Genomic DNA, 21,846 nt, shown 5'->3' with positions numbered 1-21,846 from the left:
ATCAGTGATTTGCCTGTCAGCAACTTGGGGATGGTATAAGGAACTGTTTAAATCTTTAGTAAGAATAAATAAAAAGAATGTTGTCTGAATTACTAATTGTAGTAGGTTTCTATAGGTAGGCAAAAAGAATTTACTTCCCTCGTTTCAGAAGGGAGAAAAGGCTCTTAAAAAGGAAAGAAGAAAAATATAGTGACATTATTATTGTAGTAATAGCAGAGAAGGGAAATGGTATAGCCAACCTACCTTTCTGGGAAGTTTTGGCATTAAAATCAAGCTTTCTCCCCCTATTCTTTGTAAAAGATTAACCGGTGCTTTATATCAAGAAAGCAAGAAGGCCATTTAAATACTTGTCTTCAAAGATAGAATTTCTCGTTGAAATGAGCGTGATAGAAAGGACTAGAGGTCTTCCAACATGTGTTCTATTGCTGTGTATGTTTTCTTCTGGTGTCAACTAGGCCACCGACTCTGACCGCTGGCTCCCTTCACTGTAGAACAGATGGATGACCACCATGACAGTGGAGTCATTGCTACCTCCTCACACTCCTCATCCTTTTCCTCATCTTTTCCCCAGTGATGCGTAGCCCCAGCAGCTGCTGGCCGGGGTGGAGAGTGGATCTGACTCACTGGTCTCACTTTCTGAGTCACTGGGATTGGTAGTAGTCATAGCAGCAGCTGTTCAGAGCCAGTTATGGTGAGGGAGTCTTCTCATGAAGAGAGCTCTCATGACATCATCAGGCTCTGTGCGGCCTTTGTCGTGCTCCTGAAATGCATCCATATCTGCCACCTTCTTTCATCTCTTCAGAACCACATATGCCCCATGGATCATGTCTCGGCCAAATAGGTCTCTCTTTGCCAGATTTCTCTCTAGAGAGCCAAGGTGAACATCTTGGTCATTCATGTTAATGATAACATTCTGTGTGTATGAGTCCTCATAGGAGTGCCCTCTGGTGGCCCATGCTTCCTGGTGGTGACCTCTTTCTTGGCCAGCAGCTCCAGCAGTAGTGGCTGCTCAGTCCTTGCTGTTTCAGGGCTGACATCTCTGGATTCTAGCTCCAGTGTTTCATAGGCCAAGTTCACATCCTGTCTCCTGAAGCAATGCATAAATGGGCTTTGTTCCTTAACCCTTGCCAAAAGTGTGTGTACATCGTTTTTATGCATTAGTAATTCATCCTCTTCCTACTTCTATGTTGCAAAATGTACAGTGGAAAGTTTCTCTTCAGTGCTGCCAGAGCCTTGGTGAGGATGTCTGGGTATGCCATCTGTAGCAGCAAATTTCAACTTGTATGTGTTTATTGAAGTGAATCTAGGAACACTTCCCCTCTGCAGCTTCCCTCAGCACCTCAACTATTGACTTACAGGAGCCCACGCTACAACCTATGCCCGTAATTGTAGTTCCTTTAAGAAAAAAATTTGTTATTTTTATCTTAGTTTGATTCTTTTAGATTGTTAGAGTTTGTAGGTACCCGCTGAGGAAGTATTTATATTTAGCTGGTTCAGTCGATAATTAGAAAAATATGACAAGGGAACAGCAGGACTTGGATCCGATTCCAGGTCTAGTTAGTATCTTCACTACCTCCCATTTTTCTGCAGGCAACCTGGTGTAAAGACACTGTACATTTTTAAGATTATAGGCTTTAAAACTAGCCTAACAGGATTCATATCACTTATTTTCCTTTCACTAGTTAGTCACATTATTTAACCTATTGTGCCTTGATTCCCTTACCTGTGAAATGGGGACAGTACTAGAACCTCATAGGTTGTGCGAGTTTTAAATGGATGAACACGTTCTTGCTGGTTTGAACCACTTGTGGTACATGCATCACTGCGCCACTGGATGGCTTGAACCACCTGTAGTTAACTAATACCCGATGATGGTATTTAAATCAGAGCCACCCAGTAGCAAGACAGGAATTGTGATTCTGTCATGAATATGTTAATGAGTCTAGTACACTTTGAGTAGTACCTGGTACATGGTAAGCATCCTAAGAATGCTATGTGCTGTTGTTATGGTAATCCGTTCTGGTTTATATAGAGAATGTCCTTCCAAACCTCATGAGCTCAGAGGTGGAGCTTTTAGAAGGTAATTGGATTGTGGGGGCATTATTCTTTCAGATTAATCTACGAATGAGTTTGTGCAGGATGTGTTATCAGGGGATGGGGCCTGACAGGAAGAGGTGGTTCACTGAGCATCTTACCTGAAAGGTGGTCTCGCTGCCTGGCTCCCTCCTTCTGTCTGCTTCCTAGCTACTATGAAATGAGCAGGGTCTTTCCTGCCATGCCCTTCTATCATATCCTTTTTTTCTTGGAGCTTGCTGACCATGGACTGAAACCATTCTAACAACCAAAACAAACCTTTCCTTGAAAGTTGTGGGTGTCAGATGTTTTTGTTGTTTTAGTTTTTTAAGACAGGGCCTTTGTTGTTGTGTAGGTTGGCCTTGAACTCACTATGTAGCTCAGGCTGGCATGGAAATAGTGGCAATCCTCCAGACTCAGCCTCCTGAATGCTGGGATTACGGACTTGTTCCACCTTGCTTGCATATGGATGTCAGGTAACTGTCTCTCATTGATGAGAAAGTGACTTAAGACATTTCTGTGACAGTACTTGATTGTAGTTTAGAAGTCTTTGAACCTCTGTTCTTGGAGTTGGAAAGGTTTGGAGCTGCTGACTAGAAAAGCCGTATAGTGTTATAAGTTGACCTTGATGGGAGACAATTGTTGGAGTTCAAAAGACCAGAGTGCTGGTAAAATGCACATAGTTAAGGGCAAACTCGGGAGTGTACAGATTCAAGAATTTTTTTTTTTTGTATTGGTACTGGGAATCGAACTCAGGAGCTTGCACTTGCTAGGTAGGCTCTGTCCTGCTGAATTATATCCCCAGTCCTCTTAGGAGGTTTCAGTTAAAAATAAGAATTCCGTTGACAGTGGGGTAAGATCTATGTGTATTACACTGTAGCAGAAAATATGTCCACATTTTGCTCATGTGTTGAGACTTTGCAGGAGACTGAGATAAGGGTGACACACTAATGTGGCAGAGAAAATTTTAAGGTGATGAGGCTGTGATGTAGGTTCTGTTGGTAACTTGGCCACATCTACCATGAGAACAGGACCAAAAAGCAGAGCTAAATATTTTAAAACACTTTTCTGGTGGCCAAACAGTGAGAACCTGTAAACTTGACTGAGGAGAGCTTGATTGAGTTAAAAAGATTTAAAAAAAAAAAAAAAAAAGTGTGTCAGTACAATAAAAAGATGGCTTATGGATCTCTCAGAAATTGGTAAGACCTTACCCTCCATGGCTCAAAGATATAAAAGTAAAAGATTTGCTTTTGCTTTAAAAAGAGAGCTCTTAGGGCACCCTTCTCAAAAAGGGCTGCCTAAAAAATTGATCTCCTGAAATCCATTTCTTAGTGTTCAACCATCCAGGTCCTTGAAAGCTTCTGTAGCTATGATTTAAGCGCAGCTAGCCACTGCTTGCTTGAGCAGATGGCACCTTGGGTTAGTCGCATGGGTGTTGGTTTTATAGACATCCAAAATTTGTGGGTTTGATGAGGCATCCACCCAGATTTTTTAAAAAAATAAAGATCATGAAGAACTGGTGATAATGCTGCTGAGAGGGCAGCACATAAACTTGTGATTGTAAAGTCAGAAGTACAGTAGAGACCTCCAAAACATGGAAAAGCCAGAAAGGTGGAAAAGCCATCTTACCGTCTGAGAAAAGCCAGCTCAAGACAGAGGCAGTGAGGCTGTGACTGCAGGCCTCAGGCAGGACTGCGCAGACCTGTGGAGCCCCTAGTGGCCAGACCTTGGCCTGCGGCTGAACGCAGAGCTGCAAGATGTAGTGTTGCTGTGTGGGGTTGCAGTCTTGCTGTGATCTGATCCTGTGTCTTCTCTGTGCCTCCCTTTTAGTTTATTGTGTCCCAATGTATGTCAATGGTATTTAACCTCCTTTTTTTAATTTTAATTTTTTTTGGTACTGGGTGTGCTAGGTAGGCGCTTATGCCCCTGAGCTATATCCCCAGCCTGGTAATATTTAACTTTCTTTTCAGTTTTTTTCCCCCATTCCCCTACCAACCCTTTTCATTTTTCTTTCCTTTTTTTTTTTTTTTTTGATACAGTATTTCACTGTGTATTTCATACTGTCCTTGAATCTTCACTTTTTATAGGAGTTTACAAGCTTAAAGCTTGTGTTAAGTCTCAGGCAAAACTTTAGACCTAGACTTTTTAACAATGCTAAAAACTGTTAGGCCTTTGATAACTCTTAAAGAGACTAAATAAAAACACACATGAGTATTTGAGGGGCTAGGGACAAAATGTTGTGATTTATGTGAAAAATTCCCCTCCCCACCAAAGTTTCAGGTGCTTAGGGACAGGACATTTATTTATTTATTTATTTAGTTTTTAGAGACAGGGTTTCACTGTAATTCACGGTGGCCGTGAACTCACTATGTAGTGTAGGCTAACCTTGAACTCACAGTGATCCTTCTGCCTCAGCCTTTTGGAGTGCTAGGATTGTAGATCTGCATACCTACACCTGGCAGAGAGAGGGCTTTTAAAGGGTGGTTAGATAATGAAATTGCTATGCTCACTGATGGATTAGTCAACTGATGAGTTGCTAGCTAAATATGATGTTACAGGTGGGGCTTGGTTGAAGGAGGTGGCTCACTGGGAGTGTGACCTTCAAGGGCATCTCTCCTTCCCCAGCTCCTTTCTCTGCTTCCTGGTTGCCATGGTATAAACAGCTTTCTTCAAGGACAGGCCCTTCCTTTATGCCATTTCTCCCTTAGGCCCTTAATGCATCAAATGTGGTTAGAGCAGTACTGGGTATGTGGTAAGCACTTGAAGAGTGTTAGCCACTGTTGTTGCTATGGTAGTTTCCTGTTACCCAGGGTTTTGCTTTTCACATTTGTATTGTGATCAGCCACAATCTGACAATATTAAACAGAAAATTCCAGAAATAAGTCATAACTTTTAAATAATTTTTGTTAAAATATAATAATTGTATAACTTGTTAACTTGTTACTGTGCCTAATTTATTATACTATTTATCATATGTATATATATGTTATATATAATACTATTATATATTAATAACCAATATACATAAGGTTCATTACATTCGGTAGTTTCAGGCCCTCACTGGGGATATTGGAAGAGTAGCCCTTTGTGGATGAAGGGGGACTTCTTTGTCATTATCTTTCTCTGTAGGCCTTTGTATCGAGTATAGATAGACATCATTACTTCTTTTTTTTTTCTTTTTGGTCCTTTGTGAGGCTGGGTTTCACTATATGGTTTGGGCTGCCTCGAACTCACTTTGTAGCCAGACTGGCCTCAAACTCACAATGATCCTCCTGTTTCAACCTCCTGAGTCCTGGTATTATAGGCATGTGCCACTGCTCCTGGCTTTTTGTTTTTTGCTTTTTTGAGACAGTATCTTGCTATTTATTATGTAGTCCAGGCTGACCTTGAACTTTTTAAACTTGCTGTAATCTTGCCCTTGGCCTCCTGAGTGCAGGGATTACAAGTATATGGTACCATGTTCAGCTGTTTTTTTAAAATCTTTTTTAAAAATTCTTTTTTTTTTTTTTTGTCTTTTTCCTTTATATCGAACTCATGACTGCCTGCTTGCAAGGCAGATGCTTATGCTGCTGAGCTAAATCCCCAGTCCCCAAAATTCTTATTTTTGATCTGTCAGTGAAGTGGTTAAATGTGTAAAATATTAAACATTTAAACATCAGAAATAGTTGGGATTTTTCTTTGTTTTTTTTTTTTTTTCTTTTGAGGGGTACCAGGAATTGAACCCAGGATCTTACACTTGTCAGACAGGCACTATTCCACTGAGCTAAATCCTGGCCCCGAAAGCTAGTTTTTTGCCTCTGGCATAATCTGCCTCTTTGTACAGTGGTTATGTTTCATATCTTGACTTCTGTAGTTAAGTGCTTTTAGTATGATGTGGAATGTGTCTGTTGATTTAAATGTGTTATTTGATTGTGTACTTTTTTTTTCTACAGCAATACAAGTTTTTGCGCTTTAGGAGATCTTTGCTCTTAATAGTTAAACATAGTTGCATGGAATCACTGTTCCTGGTTAGAAATTTCTGCATCGTGTATTATTTTCTTGGTAAGAATTTCCACTTTTGGGAGGGAGAGGAGGGGAAGGGGATGTAGAAAGGTCTGAGATATATAATGCACATGTGCCAAATCCCCAGGATGAATGTAGTCATTATGTGTTGCACACATGAACTAATGAAAATTTAAACATTTTGCTGCCTTTTAGTGTATTATATTATCAGCCCAGAAATCAGAAATTTCAGGTACAGTCATTTGTGATTGTGTTTGTCATAGCTATGTGATTAGACCAGTTGATATATTATTTAAGTTGTCAAAGAGTACTCATTTAGTTAATGGAAGCACTGTTAAAGAAATGTGATGATACATGTAATGAGGGGCCGGGATGGAGGTCAGGAGTCACTTGCTGCTTGGCATGTGTGAGGCGCTGGGGTGAAGGAGGAACTCCTAGTATACATAATTATATATTGTGAAACCTTTTAAAGAAAGGAAATTTTGTCTCGTGCTGTAAGTGGGCAAGTCTTGAGGGCATTGTGCTAACTGAAATAACCCAATCACAAAAGTAAAAATACTGCATGAGTCCACTTACGTGTGGTATCTAAAGTGGTCACATTCCAGATAGAGTGGTGGTTACTGGGGCTGAGAACATGTGGAAGGAGAGGAATTGTTCAGTCATGCAAAATGGAAAATCTGGAAATCTGTTGCACAACAGTGTGAAGCTGGTTAACATTACTGCACACTTAAAACTGGTGAACAAACCAGGTGTGGTTGCTCACACCTGTAATCCTAGCACTTGGGAGGCTGAGGCAGGAGAATCAACTGCAAGTTTGAGGCCTGCCTAAGGTACAAAGTAAGTTCAAAGCCCTCCTGAACTGCATAATGAAACTCTGTCTCAAAAAGACAAAAAACAGGGCCAAGGGTTTAGCTTAGCAGCGTAAGTGCGATTGTGAGTTCGATCCCTGGCACCATAAATAAAAAATAAATGACAAAAACCAAAACAATAAAAAATTATTCTTTAAAAAAAATACTGTGTGCTGTTTGGCCATTTATAAATGTATAATTTGATACTAATATAGTAGAAATATCCTATTCATAAAGGAACTTTGTAGTATTAACATGAATTTTAGGCACAAAAAGCTCAACCTCCTGTTCAGCAGCATGAATAGTACAAGTTGAAAACATTAATATCATTAATACATAAAACAAATAATCCAACATTTAAAACTGCTGTTTTCAGACTAGAACTTTTTCTGATCCTACTTTTTCCATAGGTATTATAAATAATTCCCACTATGTATTACTCATCCACTTGTTGATTTTTGTACTTGCAGTTATGGAGTCCATTTTTCTGCATAGCTCTTAATGTCATTTTGATAGTAATGCATTACTGAAATGTGTGTCAGAACAGCTGGCCTGGCTCTTGCCCAAGAGCGGTATGTTTGGGCTGATGTAATGTCAGCATTCCTATAGCCAGATCACTCTTCTGTAACTCTTTTTAGATATAGTTCTTAGCATTGTTGCTTTGCTTTACTGTGGGTTGATCTTTGGAGGACAATTTCCTTTTCTCTGTTCATTTTATGGTATGTCATGTATTTATCATGGGAGACTGGAGGCAGCAGACTGACACGCTTGTCTGGGTCTGTACTGCTGAGCCTGATCAGCTGATGGACTGGTGGCAGATTCTGGAACATATTTGTATCTGCACACTGACTTATGTGCCAGAAATGTAGAGGCACTCTTAAGTGGTCAGTCACCCTGATAACTGAAATTTCAGTTGTTGGATACTGATTTTTTTTTTTTTAACTAAATCATATTAGTTGCAGTTGAACAAAGCAAAGGCTGTCTATGCAGGAATTATTGTTTTCCTACTCTTTCTAATCAACAGTGTAGTATTTTAACTGAAGTCTTGGTGTCTACTTTGACCTCAGTCTAAAGCATGATTAAAATATGTTTTTGTTTTTGTTTTGTTTTTTGTCTTTTTCATTTTTATTGGTACTGGGGATCGAATTCACGACTACCTGCTTGCAAGGCAGGCGCTTATGCCACTGAGCTAAATCCCCAGCCCCAAAATATGTTTTATTAGCTTTTCATGCTCATGATTTGAAAATCTTTCTCTTTAGGTTATATTCCCAAAGCTTGGATTAGCACTGCTATGGACCTTCACACAGATGAGTAAGTGATAGTTAAAAAATTCAATTTTAACTGTGTTACTGTCCTATTAAATATTTGCTATTTTTAGATGTTTTGTTTAACCTTTAAATCTGTTTTTAAAAATTGAAATAAGAAAGCTAGAGAGGGGGTAGTCAGTGTGAGGAGAGGGTGCCTGCCTCTCCCCTGTTGTCTGTAGCCTAGAAGAGCTCTGTGACTTCTGCCGTGAGGTGTCCTGGGAATAGGTCTGCTTCGACTTCTTCATCCAGCCCTTCCTGAAATATATTTCTTCACATGTCCTATGTAGCTCCTGAAGGTGAAAGCTATAATCAATTGCTTCATTTGCTTTAACTATGTTTCCCTAACAATACTTGAAGGTGATCATTTTAGTACTTACTTGAAAATTTAACTATTTAAGTTTTTCTGAGAGAAAAAAATGTTAGATTTATTTTGAATATTCAGTTTCGATAGTATAAAATCCTAAAGATTGTATAAAAACTCCTTTTGTCCCTGTCTTCAGTCATGCAGTGATTCTCTCCAGGACTGTGCAATGATGATCTGTCAGTTCTGTAGTAGATACAAGTGGGCTTTTCAAAATGCATGAATTGTGTATCTTTCATTTTTCTCTTCAGTAACCCTTTAGTCTGTGTGGTGCTGTTTTGTTTTTGTAGTACTAGGGCTTGAATGCACAGCCTTGACTCTGAGCGATAACTCCAGCCCCCTTTTGGAAACAGGGCCTGGCTCAGTTTCCCACGCTGGGCTCAGGTTTGCATTTCTTCTGCCTCCATTTCCCAAAACGTTGGGATTATAGGCATGTGCCACCATTCCTGGCTCATTATGTGATATCAGTGTCCGTGATAGTATTCTGATTTTGCCTATGAGATAACCAAATTGAGCCAGGTGGCAAGCTTGTACCCCATTGCTCTCCGGCAATACTAGGATTACCAGTGTTGTTACCCAACATGTTTTGCACGTAGTAAAGGTTTGATCTGTATTTACCTGATAAATGCCAGTTTCTTGCAGTGTTCTTTTAATGATTGGTTTTTCTACCATGAGACTTTGTGTCACATATGAAATTCACTCATACCAGTTTTAGGGAGTGGAATTCTGGCATGTATGAATATATTTAAGAGGTATTAGGGCAATTTACTATATGAGATAAATAAAAAAATATGGTGAATGTTTAAATTATGTGTTATACTAAGGGGCACATTGCTACCAACCCCTCTCCTAATGTGCCCCCTTGCTTTGAACATGCTTATCTCATCATTCTTTTTTTTTTTTTTTTTTTTTTTTTTGGTGTCAAGGACTGAACTCAAGACCTTGCATTTGCCAGGCAGGTGCTGTGCTGCTGAGCTAAATCACTAGCTCCAAATATAATCTTTATTGTACCACATGATGCTTCTTTTTCTTTTTTTTTTTTTTTTTGGGTACTGGGGATTGAACTCACGACCTCACACTTGCCAAACAGGTGCTTATAACTGCTGAGCTAAACCCCAGGTCCTGTCTCATCATTCTTGTCACTTTCTGAAGCACTTTTGGAAGTCTTTGGTTGAGTATCTCTACAAGCTGTGGTGGAGCATACAATGAATGCTGCTGCGGATTCATCCCAGGGAAAAGACAGGCCGTGTCCTCATTCACTTCCTCTCTGGATCTGGTCTCATGGGGCCTCTGGCTCTGACGTTTCCCCAAAATCAAAATAACTGTGAAAGGTCAACATTTTGAATTGATTCAAGACTTTGAAGCAGCCCTCACAGTGGAACTGAAGGCATCCATGAAAGAGGACTTCCAGAACTGCTTCAGAAAGTGACAAGAATGATGGGATGAATGTGTTTGAAGTGAGGCAATTAGCGCCAATGTGTTTTTTACAGTAATTTTTAAAAATTTAAATATTTACTGTGTAGCTTGTGAATTTCAGTTCCCATGCCTTTTGGTTTTGTTTTAGAGACTGTCTAGCTCTGTAATTTGGGCTGACTTTGAGCTCACTTTATACAGTAGGGGTTTATACTATGATTATATGAATGAGGAAAATGAAGATAGAATCAGTGGGGTTATTTACCTAATAATAACAACTATTAATCAGATTCATAGCCTGGCTTTCACAATTGCTGGATGTATGATTGTAGAACTTGACTAGGCTAATTGATCTAGTCAAGGTTTTGGTAAGATGTCACAACTTCTAGTTTCATTTAGCATCTGACAATTTCTTTTTTTTTCTTTTTTGACAATTTCTTAAATTGTTTAAAATTAAGGCCATTATATTAATAGCATTTGTTTTTAACCACTATTGAACTGTTTATCAGGTAGTATATAGATAAAGCTGAAATCTGGTAGGACATGTCCTGGTCATGTTGAATGGTTTTTTGTTTGTTTGTATCTGTATGTTTTTGTCTTTTTGAGACAGGATTTCACTATGCAGTTCAGCCTGGCCTTGAACTCCTTTTGTAGCACAGGCTGGCCTTGAACTCACAGCAGTTCTCCTGCCTCAGCATCCCAAGTGCTGGGATTACCGGCATGTATCTCCACGCTAGGCCTTTTTAGCTTTTTTGAGCCAGAATCTTGCTATGTTGTTCAGATTGGCCTCGAACTTACTATGTAGCCCAGGCTGGCCTCAGTCTCAGGGCAGTCATCTTGCTTCAGCTTCCCAGGTGCTGAAATGATAGGCATGTGCCACCATGCCTGGCATGTTTCATAGTTTTTAAGTATTAAACTACAAAGCAACAATAATAAGCTTTCACCCAGCCTAAGTAGTTAGCCTTTCAGGCTAGGCTTATTCTTTCTCCTCAGTAAATGACAGAGATTTGGAACAGAAGAAACTGTAAAGCCTGGGTAAGCCTACATTTCCTCTTGATCTTTCTTGTGTACCTAGGAAAGTGTTAGAGAAAGATCTTCATAATGGCACAAGAGGAGAAGAATCTAACATAATCATTTAGAAATAGGATTTTTCCACGTGGAGTCCCAAGATTATTAAATGCTTAGATTGCATTTTCTCCATGAGATTAAACAGTGTTTTCTATTTTCACAGGCAGTTTCATAGACCCCTAGACACAATAAGTGGCCTCTTGAATCTTTCATTACTCTACCATGTGTGGCTCTGTGGTGTCTTCCTCCTGATGACTTGGTACATCTCATGGATACTCTTCAAAATCTATTCCACAGAGGTGAGCATTGACTGTTTTTGTTAATACTTCTGTGTTTTGGAGTACACATATTTAGTTTTAATAGAGCACTGATCAGCATGCTATTTCCAAAGCCATTTCAGTGAGTTGGGTTTCAGTCTTTTTTCTGAGACTTTGTTAAGGGTGTGTCATCTGTCTGCATCCTTTATTTTGTATTTTTTTCCAAGGAATACAATAGTGTTAGTATTCACTTAATTTTTGAATATTAAACTGAATGGTTATTAAATTAACTATGCTTTTTTTTCTAACCAACTAGTTCTCTTCTGGAGTTTTCTATTTCTTAAGTACATTGTAAATGGGCTTGAATTTTAAATTAATTTTATATGCAGTTGACATAGATTCTATTAAGATATTCAAGTATATGGCAATACAATATTTGTTTCTTGAAGAAAAGTTTTAAAATTTTCCTGAAGAAATGAATTTGGAAATTGAAATGATCTTTTGGATAATTCCCACACAATCTTAAGTTGGGAATTGTGTTGTTTTTAATCATCTAATTATTTTCCTTAGAAATATTTCTCTTTCCTGTTACCATCTCAGTATGTTTGTATCCTTTTTTTTTTTTTTTTTTTAATTGGTACCAGGGATTGAACTCACAACTGCACAGGCAGACGCTTGTGCTGCTGAGCTAAATCCCCAGCCCAGTATGTTTGTATTCTTCAGTGGCTTCAGAAAGTATTTGGTTTATTGGAATAAAATTAGGACAGTAACCTTGTTAAGACAGCATGTTTGAGTTTATATAACTTTAATCTGTTTTTGCAAGGGATACTGAAGGTACTAATTTGTTTGTATTGCTTTTATAACTTCAGTTATTAGTTACTTAATGAATATAACAGTCTTGAAAATAATTATTTTAATATTCTTTATGTTTGATTGTACATGATAGGCACATGTGTTTCCAGTTCAGCCACCATTTGCAGAAGAGTCAGATGAATGCCTCCCGAAAGTTTTAAACAGTAATCCTCCCCTCATCATAAAGGTACCAGAGCTGTGCATGTTATACTTTACATAAACACCTCAGCTTACCTTACAGAATCGACTTCATATTTAGGAATTCATGTACATTTTTTGAGGACCTACAATATTCTGTATTGGTATTATAAAAATCACCCTGTGATTTTCTTTCCAAGTATGCAAGTACAAGATGTGCTCTGTGTGTGTAGTTTTTTTTGTTTTGTTTTGTTTTATTTGAAATAGGGTCTCACTGTATTGCCTGGACTGCTGTTGAACTCCTAATCTCCTAAGTAGTTGGGACTGTAGGTATGCAACACCATGCCCAGCTAAGCAAGCTAATTCTGTGTTCAGAAAAGTTACAAAAATACTTCCAACCATAAAATACAGTGCTGTCTAACTATAAGTATACCATTCAGGGTACCAAAGCAAAAATAGTTGATTTTTTAATCACTGGATCAAGGCATATGTCTATTCATGTTATGTTTTGGCTTTATGATCAAAAGTACTACCTGGAAGTATGTAGATATATAGTGAACTCTATGAATTACTGATAATGATCCTAAAACAAATCATAATCAAGAGTTTAAATAAGTTGCAGTAAGTTTACAAATCAGTCTAAGAATGTATTGTTTTGATTTGAATTTAACTTGAAATTTTAAAGGAGAGCTATTGTATGTCATCCTGTTAAAAGATCATAGTACTTTAAAAAAAAATGAAAAGAACATGGTTAGAACCCAAAATTTTGGTTATATTCTAAAGAAGTTATAAACAAATGAGCAAGTGAATTACTGAGGCTCTAATTCTTGTAAATGTCAGTTGTGACTGATTTGTTAGATAAACTTAGAAATACTAGTTTACTCATTTGATTACTATCAAATCTTTATTCAATGGGCAGGTTTCTGTCACTGCTAATTGTGTGGGGTGGAATGATCAGTAAGACATGGCACAGCCTATTGGAAAGACAGGCACACGCATAATTAAAACTTACTGCAGTTGGGGCTGGGGATTTAGCTCAGCAGCATAAGCACTTGCCTTGCAAGCAGGAGGTCGTGAGTTCGATCCCTGGTACCGATAAAAAGATTAAAAAAAGAAGAAGAAAGGTGCAAACTTACTGCAGTAAATAGGACAAATATAAGAAAGCTTCACAGAAGGATGGTATTTTGATGGATGAGTAAAGAGGTTACTAGAGTGAAAAGGCGAGGTTTTTCAGTGAAACGGGAATAGGTATGTGTCTCCTGAGTGTTAAACACTGCATTTGGATATTGTCTCTTTTCTTCTGGGTCTCACAGTTTGGTGGGTAGAACCAGATCAAAACGAGAAAACAGGCTTTGCAATACATTATGTTAAGAGCCACTGTTGGGAGCTGTGTGAGTCTGTGTTTGCATGAGGGAGGCCAGGCAAAGTTCTAGGAAGAAGTGATGTTCAGGTTTCCCACCTCAAAGGTAAGAAAGAACACAGAGTTCTGTAGTTCCCTGTGTGTAGCTGCCTGCTGTGGGTTGGGGTGGGCAGGAGATAGGAAAGTTCTAGAAGTCTAGGAAGAAAGCTTATGGTTTTTTTGTTTGTTTGTTTGTTTGTTTTTTAGCTTATGGTTTTGAAATACATCTTTCATGAAAAAGCCCATCTGATTTTCCTTTGATTATGTAATGATGAGTCCAATTCATAAATTAAAATTTTATTTAGAGATTTAAAAATTTAAATAATGTGTATATTTTTTTTTTTCCCTTTTAGTATTTAGCCTTGCAAGACCTGATGTTGCTTTCTCAGTATTCCTCTTCTCGAAGACAAGAAGTTTTTAGCCTTAGCCAACCAGGTATTGCTGAAACTAATAGACTTGCTTAGGCATGTGTGTGCTAAAGTGCCTTGGTCAGAGGGGTAGTTAATAACATAACACACATCAGAGAGTTCCTTAAATGAGTTATTGACTAAAATCATATACATCTTAAGTGTTTGCCTTGCTGTGGGTAGAATTTATGTTACTAGTCAAAGTACTTAATTTTAAATTTTTATTTCCTTTAGCTTCCTCAGTACCTTGACTTGAAGAAATTATGTAGCAGGTTAACAGTTTTAGAGCACAGCAGTACAGTTTAAGAATCGTAAAAAGTTTTAATGCTGTACTGAGTTTTAAAAATAAGATAGTCTGTCGGGGCGAGTGATGCATACCTATAATCCCAGCACTCATGAGACTGAGGCAGGAGGATTGCCAAGAGTTTGAAGGCCATCCTGGGCTGCATAATGAGTTCAAAGCCAGTCTGAACTACACAAGCAAGACCCTGTGCCAAAAAAATAAAAACACACAAACCAAAAAAGGAAGTCTAATCCCTAGATGGAAAACGTAAGTCTTACAGAAAGTAAGAGACTTAAATAAAGTTAATGTCAGAGTGAGACTAAGAATTTTGTTTTTTGACTCCCAAGTACAGAGCTTTCTGCTTCCCTTTCATTTTATTTTTATTTTTATTTTAGAGACAAAGTCTCACTGTGTAGCCCAGGTTGGTTTTAATTTCATAATTCTCCTTCCTCAGCCTCCCAAATTCTGAGATTAGAAGCAGGCACCACCAGATGTGAATTCTGTCATGCTTTAGAAGATAAATAGGAAGGAGCTGCATTCGGTAGTGACTCAAGGATATTCTTGGCACCTCTGCCACAGTCCTCCACTGCTACTTGCCAAGCTGTAAGAGACTGTGACATTGCCAGAGCTCTGTCTCATCCCTATAGAGGAAGCAGACCAGTTCAGGCTACCAGTGGAGAACAGAGAATCTGGGTAGCTTTTCATCTTCTTCCTAATTAACTCCTCATTGTTCTGCCAAAGTTGCCAATGCCTAGATCGTTAGAACAAATCAAAAACCCTGATACTATTTTTTTTTTTAAAACCCTGATACTATTAAGTATAGCATGGAAATGAAAACCAGTTGTGTAAAATATCATTGATATTATTGATATCACTCTCCAATCTTATATGAGAAATCAACTGTAACAATACTTTTCTATCACACTTGGGTTATGTAGGTTATCTATCTATAGTAATTTTCTACTGATTTAGGTAACTAACTTGTGGTTTATACTGTGCTTGTGAACTAACATTTTAAGGCACATTATTTTATTTTATTTTATTGGTACTGGGGATCGAACTCATGACCTTGCAATTGCCAGGCAGGTGCTTATGCCACTGAGCTAAATCCCCAGCCGGTAAGGCACATTATTATTATTATTTTTATTATTTTTTTTTGGTCTTTTTCTTTTTATCTGTACCAGGGATCGAACTCATGACCACACACTTGCAAGTAAGGTGCTTATGCCGCTGAGCTAAATCCCCAGCCCCTGGCACATTATTTTTTTAAAACAAATTTTTTGAAGACAAGGTCTTGCTGTGTACTGTAGGCTGTCCTTGGACTCACTGTGTAGCCCAGGCTGACATCATGGTAATCCTTTTGGTTCAGCCTCTGGTGCTGGGTTTGTAGCCATGTGCTGTCACACCTGGCACATTATAAATTTAATGAGAATGATACACAGTTCCTAGAGGTTGTGAGCAGTACACAGTGTCATAAAGCATAGTCAGATATGTGTGTGTATGTAGGTTAAGGGCTATTTTTCCTGATTCGTAGAAGGAGGAGATGTTTAAGGAAAATTCCAAATGAAGAGGGAGTGGTTGGCATACAAGGGGAAACCAGTTTCAGTAGCTTTCTGTTACTTTCAGTACATAGTGAAGCATGCCTGACTTTTCATGATTACTTATAGAGCCAGAGTCTTGGAAAATCAAACAGTAGCTCAGCATGCTGGGACATGTTTATGATCCCATTTACTCAGGAGGCTGAGGCAAGAAGATCATAAATTTGAGGCCAGCGTGGGCAACAGAGTAAGACTCTGTCTCAAAATGTAAAAAGGGCTAGAGATGTATCTCAGTGGTAGAATACTTGCCTATCATGTGTGAGGCTCTGGGTTCAATCTCCAGTACTGGTAGAAAAAAAGATTTTATTTGGGTTTTTTTTGGTTTTGTTTTTGGTATTGGGGATCAAACTCACGACTGTGTGCTTGCAAGGCAATGTGCTTATGCTGCTGAGCAAAATCCCCGGCCCAAAAAAAAGATTTTAAAGACAATAAGAGAATTTTTAAGAAGTGTGTATGGGGGCAATGATTAGCTTAGTTAAATAATAAGATATGTGAGCAGACATGTAAAGTCTCCCAAGTGTAAAGCATAATCATTATCAAACAGTGAGTCTGTCTGAGAGATGTAGTAGCAAATATTGACTAGGAGACACAATCATAACCCCCAGTTATATTTGAGTTATATTGTAAGACTTCCAGTGGATGTCTGAAACTGGGTAGTTCGAAGCTTTCAGTGTACTTTATTTTTCCCAGTACACACATACCTAAGACAAAGTTTATAAAGTTTAGTCATAGTAAAAAATTAACAATAAGAAAATAGAACAATTATAAGAATATGCTGACTTACAGTTGCTGCTATTGCTACTCTTGTGCCAGGCCTATTACTAAGTAAAGTAACACAAGCACAGGGACACCATGACAGTTGGTTTATAACAGAGAGGGCTGCTAAGTAATTGGCAGGTAGGTAGCGTGTATAGTGAGAATTCAGTGGAGGAAGATATGATTCCTGTTCCAGTGGTCAGCTGGCATGAGGTGGCGCTAGACTTCAACATGCTCCACAGAATGACCTGCAGTTTAAAAGTTAGGAGTTGAAGCTGGGCGTGCTGTTACATACCTTTAATCCCAGTATTCAGGCAGGAGGATCACTATGTGTTCGAGGTCAGCCTGGGCTATAAATCAAGTTCAAAACCAGCCTAAATTGCATGGTGAAATTCTGTCTCAAAAAGGCCAAAAAAATTTTAAAAATTAAAAGCTTGCAAATTGTTTATTTCTGAAATGTTCCGTTCGTAGTTTTCGACCATGGTTGAGCTCAGGTAACTGAAACTGTGGAGAACAAAACTGGATGAGGGACTACTATAAATGAAGGTAGAAAGAAGCAGGGAGAATCGGATATAGTAGAGGTCTCCAGGAACCATGAAGTGTGTCTCTTGGACATCCTAGATTTCATTGTCTTACTTCATTGTTCACAGTCTTAGCAGTCTTTTCAGTACTGCTGGTGAAGTAGCCATGGTGCTTCTCACCCCATGACCTGGTGTTTGGCTTTATTTTAGCAACTGAGTAGAGAAATTCTTAATGGTCAAATAGTAAGCTTTTGCTTATAGGCTTTTGGGAAAACTGATGCATCAAAAATTTATTCAACTACTGGGGATTAGGGCATAAGTATACAAGGAAGTTTAAGAAAAGTGGACCTGCGGGCTGGGGATATAGCTCAATGGGACAGCACTTCCCTGGCAAGCTTGAGGTCATCAGTTTGATTCCTGGTACCAAAAGAAAAAAAGAAAAGTGGGCCTAATGAAAGGTGTAAGTGGCATTTCTTTTTTTGTTTTTGTTTTTACATCTGATTTTATTGGTATATTTTAACTGTACATAATGATCACATTCATAATAGAGAATTTCTACCTATATATAACTTCATTTTTTCCCCATTCACCTACCCTCTTCAACCCCTCCTCCCTTCAATGTAGCATTTTTTATTGATTCCCTCTCCCACTTTGAGAGATAAATTTAAGATTATTTACATTTTAGGGGCTGGGGATTTAGCTCAGCGGCATAAGCGCCTGCCTTGCAAGCAGGCAGTCGTGAGTTGGATCCCTGTCACCGATAAAAAGGAAAAAGACAAAAAAAAAAAGAAGATTATTTACATTTTAAACACTGTTGATTGGCTCTTATAGGTGGTCACCCTCACAATTGGACAGCTATTTCAAGGGAGTGTTTGAGTCTTTTAAATGATATGACTCAGAGACTAGTTCTGTACCAAGAAACTGCTGCTGCGAATGGGAGAATGTCTTCCTCATACTCCATGGAACCTAAGAAATTGGATTCTCCAGGTAACGCCTCATGCTATGAAGAAAACTATACCAAGTATGATGACAAACACCTGTAATCTCAGCAAGTGGGAGGTTGTGGCAGGGGGATCACCATGAGGTCAAGGCCAGCGTGGACTATATAAGTAAGACTTTGCCTCAAACAGGGTGGGCAGGAGGGGAAGCATTTGTGTTTGTTTCCTAAGAAAGATGACATTAGTTAATTCAACCTTAAATGAATGTGAAGTGTGTATTTTTAGGGAAAGTTGCTCAAATGCGGGATATTTTATTGAACCAAGAAGACCTGGGTGTCAATGTAGATTGAAAAAAATAAGTCTAAAATATCAAGTCAGTATATATCAAAAATAGATACAAGTTTTTATTTACAAATTAAACTTTTAAAAGTAAAGTCCAGTGTGGCACTAGTTTTTAAAGCTAAAATGACAGTCATCAAATAAAAGGTATCAGTGCAAAGTCACATGAATCTTTATAGAAAATACTGGATGCTGTTCTGGTTACAGTATTCCAGAAACAGGGTTGCTGGTCCAGAGAAGAGCAGCTAAAATGATTTGAGGAATTTATATCATGCTCATTTCAAAACAGCACTCCTGTTTGTGAGGAGGTCAGAGGGGAGGAGCCTGGGCTGTTTCATCACATCCTGTGAGTACAGAATGCCCGTGGATGTGAGACTGGCCGGAACGCTCCACTGCAAAGCAGGCACTGAATGAGAGCAGGCAAGATTCAGGGTGAAGATGGAGGGAGGGAGCGTTGGACCACACGCCTCATCTGAGGAAAACTGGGTCTTTGCACTCCTTTGCTCTCTGGGAGAGATATGCACCCCATATCTGAGCTTTTTTATCCCCCCCCCCAAAAAAATCCTTGAAATCTAAAAAATTTTGGTCTTTTTAAATGTTGAGAATTGCTGTATTTTTTTGCTATTGGGAATCAAACTTAAAACCTCATGCCTGCCAAGCAGGTGCTGTGTGGTAATTACTTTTGATGTTCACAAATCACTGTATGGACCAACAAACCCATCTGTGTTTTTGAAGTTACTTCTTTAGACAGATCATGGCCTCCAAACAGATTACAGAGAAAAGCATTAGCTCATAAATGTCAAATTTTAAAAGATGGTAGTATCTGAAACACTCTACTATCTTTCAGATATGCACCAAATAATTACTGATCTCATTTCTTTGACAAACATTGTGGATTCTATATACCATGCAGTAGTATAGAGAAGCCAAAGGATCACAGATGAAAAATTACTCTTGGAACTGACCTTTTAGGAGAAGGCACATAAATAATGAGAAGACATAATGACTCTGTCCAGGAGTCTAAATTGGCAAGATGTTTGATAACAAATGAAGGCCTTGTATGCTACCGTAAAAACAAAACAAAACAAAACAAAAAAATCTTCAGAGGGTACATGGAGCCATTGGAGAACTGTGAATAATAAAGTTGGAGCAAGTGAGTGCATTAGAAAAATTATCCTAATCCTGGGCTTGGTAGGTCATGGCTCTGGCTAAATATGGGATATCTATTATTTAAATTATTACTTTCTGTCATTCAGCCAAGATTTGCCTGTAATTTTGAGAGATAATTGAAAAGCTCCAATCTTACTTTTTAAAGGAATTTTTCAAGGCGAGGGATATAGCACATTGGCATGGCGCCTGCCTGGCAAACGTGAGGTCCCGAGTTTGATTCTCAGTTCAAAAAAAAAGTGATTTTTCAAAGATTTCTAATTTGTGCTGAGCCTTCCAAAGTCAGGTGATAAAAATTTAGTACTTTGAGGGTTTAATGTTTCATAGCAGTTTTAACTAAGAAGATGGAAACTGAGACAGTTTGTTGTGTTTTGTGTGAAGCATCAGGAAAGTTCCTTTGTTTTTGTACAACAGACTAATTGATGTTCTAAGATGCTTTTTAAAGAAGCTTTCACAGGTCAGAATTATGGATGTCCTGGGCAGATTAAAAGAACTTGGGGAAAATGATAGCGCCTTTTCCCTGTTGATCTTCACAGTATATAGTATGCTGTGTTTGGCCAAGTGATAGTTGTAGGAACATGCAGTAAAACTGGAGCAATTCTAATGCGATAATTAAAGTTGTCATTTAAAAATAAATTGTGAATTGATGAGTAACTTAGAGAAATTGACTTTAAGATAAACAGATTCGTAGAGGGCAAGACAAACCAATGAAGCTACACCAATCGGACAGAAGACACAGGTAAAGCTCCTTAAGTGATCACTGAATTGGAAAAGTAAAATGTGGACCTTGGAAACACAAATCTAAATGGAAATAATCAACTGAGCGCTGAGTAAATGAGTTAAATACAAAAGTGAGGTAGAGCTTTCTTTCATAGCAGCCTGCTTGGGTCAAGTTGCTTCTTCAGTGCTGGCTCTGTTCTGTAACAGCAAAAACGCCCGATGCTGCCAGTCCTTTTGGAACCCCTTTTGGCTCCAGTGTGGTGAAGCGAGTGACTGGGATTTTTGATGGAAACACCTGCTATGGATTGCCACAGAGTCCTCAGCTGATGAGAAGAGGGCCAAGACTGTGGACTTCTGTTTCTGGTGAGGACTGTTTAATTTCTAAAATTGAAATCTTATGTTGCAGAGGATCAGACAACCTAGTCTTACCTCATTTCTCTGTTGTCTATTTAATAGGTCAGCAAATGTCAGAATTTTCTAATTCTTCTCCATACATCTCTTTTAATAATGCTGAGGGTAAGACAGTGAGGCAGCCCAGTGTGATTTATTCATGGATTCAAAATAAACGTGAACAGGTAGGATGATATATTTATGGGATTTGTATTTACATTATATTTACATGTGACATCGAGAGCATTAAAGGTCTCACATGAGTCAGTCATCAGAAGTCTTCTTATTGATGCTTTGTATATCCAGCTGGCCCATGTGAGATTGCCAGTTTGGATTTTGAGATTGACTGGTTTGGAGTTTTATGTGGTTTCACCTAATAGGGTATCTTTTCTCTCTGCAGTCTTTCATTTAAGAAATATTTGAGCTAGATATGGTGGCACACATCCATAATTTTATCACTTGAGAGGCTGAAGTAAGATGATTACCAGTTGGAGATCTGTTACATAGTGAGATCTGTTTCCAAAAAAATAAAAATTTCTTTACATGTACAGGGCTCTATTTTAGGTGGGGTGGGGCGGGGAACAGCAGTGGCAGTAAGACAAAACCTTTGCTTGTGTATTTATATCCTATTGGAGATGAGTAAGTAAATGTATTATATTGTACTACATTTCTTTGAAGTACAGAATACCATTAGTTGGATTAATATAAGAAATATTTCAGGTACTTTTTTCCCTTCAGCACTGGGAATTAAACCCAGGGCCTCATGTATGCTAGGCAGGTGCTCTCTGCTGCTTAGCTACATCTCCACCCTATATTAAGAAAAAATGTTGCCTTACACTATGACATACTATTAATTATAAGATGTATCCTGATAGGGTCATGTATAGATAGGAAAAATACACTTAAAAGGGAAGAAATTTGATGTCTTTTAGGGTGAATAGAAAAAGGATAGACAGGTAAAGGAAAGGAAAGGAAACAGTACCCAGGGGAAAGAGTAGCATTTATATGG

The 21,846-nt window shown here is 38.4% G+C and overlaps 1 protein-coding gene and 1 pseudogene across 1 annotated transcript in view; one reads left to right on the top strand and one right to left on the bottom strand.

Moving 5' to 3' along the window:
• Window positions 1-21,846, top strand: part of Ndc1 (NDC1 transmembrane nucleoporin) — a 56,719-nt gene that overhangs the window by 12,757 nt on the left and 22,116 nt on the right. The window contains exons 6-13 of the mRNA XM_013146259.3: window positions 6,006-6,114; window positions 8,183-8,234; window positions 11,236-11,371; window positions 12,276-12,368; window positions 14,072-14,153; window positions 18,115-18,270; window positions 20,655-20,810; window positions 20,904-21,022. Of these exons, the coding sequence (XP_013001713.2) occupies window positions 6,006-6,114; window positions 8,183-8,234; window positions 11,236-11,371; window positions 12,276-12,368; window positions 14,072-14,153; window positions 18,115-18,270; window positions 20,655-20,810; window positions 20,904-21,022 (903 nt within the window). The remainder of the gene's footprint in view (window positions 1-6,005; window positions 6,115-8,182; window positions 8,235-11,235; window positions 11,372-12,275; window positions 12,369-14,071; window positions 14,154-18,114; window positions 18,271-20,654; window positions 20,811-20,903; window positions 21,023-21,846) is intronic.
• LOC111755272 (general transcription factor IIE subunit 1-like) lies at window positions 314-2,320 on the bottom strand (annotated as a pseudogene).

Source organism: Cavia porcellus, unplaced genomic scaffold (genome assembly GCF_034190915.1).
Source record: "Cavia porcellus strain 051 isolate PalLab524CR breed Dunkin Hartley unplaced genomic scaffold, mCavPor4.1 scaffold_25, whole genome shotgun sequence".
NCBI classification, from domain to species: domain Eukaryota; kingdom Metazoa; phylum Chordata; class Mammalia; order Rodentia; family Caviidae; genus Cavia; species Cavia porcellus.
Note: the sequence above shows the minus strand (reverse complement) of the source record. Positions and strands in the feature narration are given on the sequence as shown.